At 64.3% G+C, this 3,504-nt stretch overlaps 1 protein-coding gene across 2 annotated transcripts in view; it reads left to right on the top strand.

Moving 5' to 3' along the window:
* The window catches only part of SPEG (SPEG complex locus), a 47,166-nt gene that overhangs the window by 3,693 nt on the left and 39,969 nt on the right, over positions 1-3,504 (top strand). For both annotated transcript variants that reach the window (XM_012728206.1, XM_012728205.1), the window contains exon 6: positions 2,113-3,416. In XM_012728206.1, coding sequence (XP_012583660.1) covers positions 2,113-3,416 — 1,304 coding nt within the window. The remainder of the gene's footprint in view (positions 1-2,112; positions 3,417-3,504) is intronic.

Below are 3,504 nucleotides of genomic sequence, written 5' to 3'. Positions count from 1 at the left end.
CAGACTGGGCCAGGGGCCTGGCAAAGCAGGAGAATGTGGGGGGAGGCAGGGACCAGGGACCAGGGCAGGAGGACAGGGAGGGGGTTGGGGGGAGCAAGCGGCTTACAGCAATGGAAGCAGGGCATGCGACCATCTGTGGGAGAGGCTGGGGTTGAAGGTCATCCTGGCAGCCCGTGCTGAGAAGTAGAGGTGCTGGAGTGAGGCATGGGAGCGATGTGTTAAGACTTGGGGGCTGGCAGAGAGAGGAGGGAGTGCTGTGTTGAAGAGGGGAGTGGCTGATGATAGAGGTGTGGGGGGCATCTGGGGAGCTAAGAGGGGGCCTGGTTGTGATGGTGTGGGTGTGGGGGAGGTACTATGGAGGAGAAAGAGGGGGCCCAGTGGGGTGGGCCGCTTTGAGGGTGGCTGCAACGGCTAGTGGTGGGCAGGGGCAGGCCCAGGGCTCCCTTGCTTTATCTAGTTGGCATTAAGCAGGCTCTCCTGTGCCCTGGACTTGCCTTTCCCTTTCCTTCCTGGCCTATCTTTGCCAGGCCCCAGCCAGAGCCTGGAGTTGCTATGGCAACTTCGAGGAACCCACTTCCTTAGTGATGTTTGTGATACAGAGGCTGGCCTGGAGCTTGAATCTGCCGGCAGAGGCCTCGTCTGCTGTCCTCAGTTTCTCTCCAGGCCTCACCTAATCCCCGGAGGCTCTTGGTCAGGGACTACACTGTCCCTCCCCCCAGTAGACTCTGCCTCCCCGTAGCTGGCCAAGGTCCCACTGACTCCCTGTCTCCAGTAAGAGGTGGGGTTTACAGTGTGGGTGATTGACCCAACTAGTCGACGACATCCTTATACTCAGGCACCCCAAAACGTTTGCTTGTGCCCAGTGCCCTACTATTTCTCCTTCCTTCTGTGTCCCCAGAAATTGTTTTGGAGGAAACAAGGGCTCAGGAGTCAGGCTACCTGGCTTTTAATCCTAGCACCTACCTAGCTATGTCACCTTGAAGGACTTTACCTCTTTAAGCCTCAGTTTCCCCATCTATAAATGTACCTAATAATGGCTCATATCACAGAGAACTGCTGTGTGGATTAAATGATGTTTTTAAGCATTCAGTACATGGCTGGTACCCAAATACTCATTGGGTTTTTATAGAGCTCTGTAGTGTGTCAGGTATGGTGCTAACCCCTCAGAATCCTTTTCTTGCCAATCTTTATGTTTGATGTATCCTCGCCCACCCCCTGCCAAAGCCCAAGAGGGAAACTGAGGCCTAGCTCTTGGCATCAAAGCTCTGTAGGTGAGAGGGGTACTCTGAACTGACCAGCTCCTTCCCGTCTCCTCTTCTCCCACACCCCCTATTCAGGCCCACACAGTAGTTATTTCTGAGCTGAGTTATTTCTGAGCATACCCCTTTGGGGAACTTCTGTGCTTCTTGGGGGGTTTCCAAGGACTTCCAAGGTAACTTTCCCAAGGGCAGGACAAAGTCAAAGGCCTATACTGGGGGTAATTTGATCAAAGGGAATGGACCACCTGGGTCTTCTCGTTCCCACTTCCAGGGACCTCAGCTGCCCCTGCTGTGTGGCCAGCACTGCTGATGGGCTCAGGTCTGAGTAGGTGCTAGGCACTCCCAGGGAGAGGGTCACTGTTCTCCCCAGAGTTTTGCACCTGGCCTTCTAGGGGCCACTCTGAAGGGGTTATGTCCCGCTGAGGATGGGCAGGGCTGTGGGGGCCAGCTGAGGGCAGGAATGAGGGGGTGGCTGCATTCCTGAGAGGGCCCCTCCCTATCCAACCCTTCTGCCTACCTCCACCACTCCATCCTTTGGGTCCTAAGCCTCATTCTTTTCTCTTCCACCGCTTAGTTGTTTCTGCTATTCCCCAGCTTCCTGGGGGGGTCTGGGGGGAGGGGGCTGGCCAGAGCCCCAGGAACTGAATCTGTACCTGGACCCAGCACAGCCGCCAGCCTCTCCCCAGCACCTGCTCTGGCTGTACCTTCCTCTATGGGGAGGGGGCGGAGGGGCTGGCCCATGTCACCCCCAAGCCTTCCCAGCATGCCCCACCGCCCAGTTCCTGTCACAAGCTGAGCGTTGAGGTGGGGAGAGCCCCTGAATCTGCTACCCCTCTTCGTCTTGGTTCTGCAGCAGCGTCCCTCCGAGTGGACTGTGCAGGGAGGAACCTGACCTCCAGCCTCAGCCTGCCAGCGAAGCGCCGCGTCGCCCGGCCCCACCGCCTCCCTCCAAATCCGCGCTGCTGCCCCCACCGTCCCCTCGGGTGGGTAAGCGGCCCCCGCCGGGGCCCAGCGCCCAGCCTCCAGCCACAAGCGCCTCGCCCCACCGGCGCCCCCAGGAGCCCGCGCTGCCTGAGGACAACGCCGCGGAAGAGAAGCGAGGGAAAAAATCCAAGGCGTCGGGGCCCTCGCTGGCGGGCCCCGCGGAGTCCCGGCCCCAGACGCCGCTGAGCGAGGCTTCGGGCCGCCTGTCCGCGCTGGGCCGCTCCCCGCGGCTGGCGCGCGCCGGCTCCCGCATCCTGGACAAACTGCAGTTTTTCGAGGAGCGACGGCGCAGCCTGGAGCGCAGCGACTCGCCGCCGGCGCCCCTGCGGCCCTGGGTGCCGCTGCGCAAGGCCCGCTCGCTGGAGCAGCCCAAGTCGGACGGCGAGGCGCCGTGGGGCACGCCCGGGGCGTCCCAGGAGGAGCTTCGGGCGCCGGCGGGCAGCGTGGCCGAGCGGCGCCGCCTGTTCCAGCAGAAGGCGGCCTCGCTGGACGAGCGCACGCGGCAGCGCAGCCCGGCCTCCGACCTCGAGCTGCGCTTCGCGCTGGAGCTGGGCCGCATCCGGCGCTCCACGTCGCGGGAAGAGCTGGTGCGCTCGCACGAGTCCCTGCGCGCCACGCTGCAGCGCGCCCCTTCCCCGAGGGAGCCCGGCGAACCCCCCCTCTTCTCCCGGCCCGCCACCCCCAAGACCCCGCGGGCCGTGAGCCCCGCCGCCGCCACCCAGCCAACTCCTCCCAGCGCTGCGGGGAAGCCGGCGGACGAGCCGGGGAGGCCCCGCAGTCGCGGTCCGGCGGGCAGGACGGAGCCCGGGGAAGGCCCGCAGCAGGAGGTTAGGCGGCGGGACCAGTTCCCGCTGACCCGGGGCAGAGCCATCCAGGAGTGTCGGAGCCCGGTGCCCCCGGCCGCCGCCGATCTCCCCGAGGCCAGGACGAAAGCTCCCCCGGGTCGGAAGCGGGAGCCCCCAGCGCAAGCCGTGCGCTTCCTGCCCTGGGCCACTCCGGGCCAAGAGGGCGCGGCTTTGCCCCAGACCTTGGAGAAGAACAGGGCGGGGCCTGAGGCAGAGAAGAGGCTACGCCGAGGACCCGAGGAAGATGGGCCCTGGGGGACTTGGGACCGCCGGGGGACCCGCAGCCAGGGCCGAGTGCGGCGGACCCGGCCCACCTCGCCAGAGCTCGGTAAGGCGGCGAGGCGGGAGGGGTGGGTGGGGCTGAGCAGAGACCTTGGGGGTGGGGGGGGGCGGGGATGTTTGGGGGTAGGAGGTGG

Source organism: Condylura cristata, unplaced genomic scaffold, assembly GCF_000260355.1.
Source record: "Condylura cristata isolate star-nosed mole 26May11 unplaced genomic scaffold, ConCri1.0 scaffold00002, whole genome shotgun sequence".
Classification (NCBI taxonomy): domain Eukaryota; kingdom Metazoa; phylum Chordata; class Mammalia; order Eulipotyphla; family Talpidae; genus Condylura; species Condylura cristata.
Note: the sequence above shows the minus strand (reverse complement) of the source record. Positions and strands in the feature narration are given on the sequence as shown.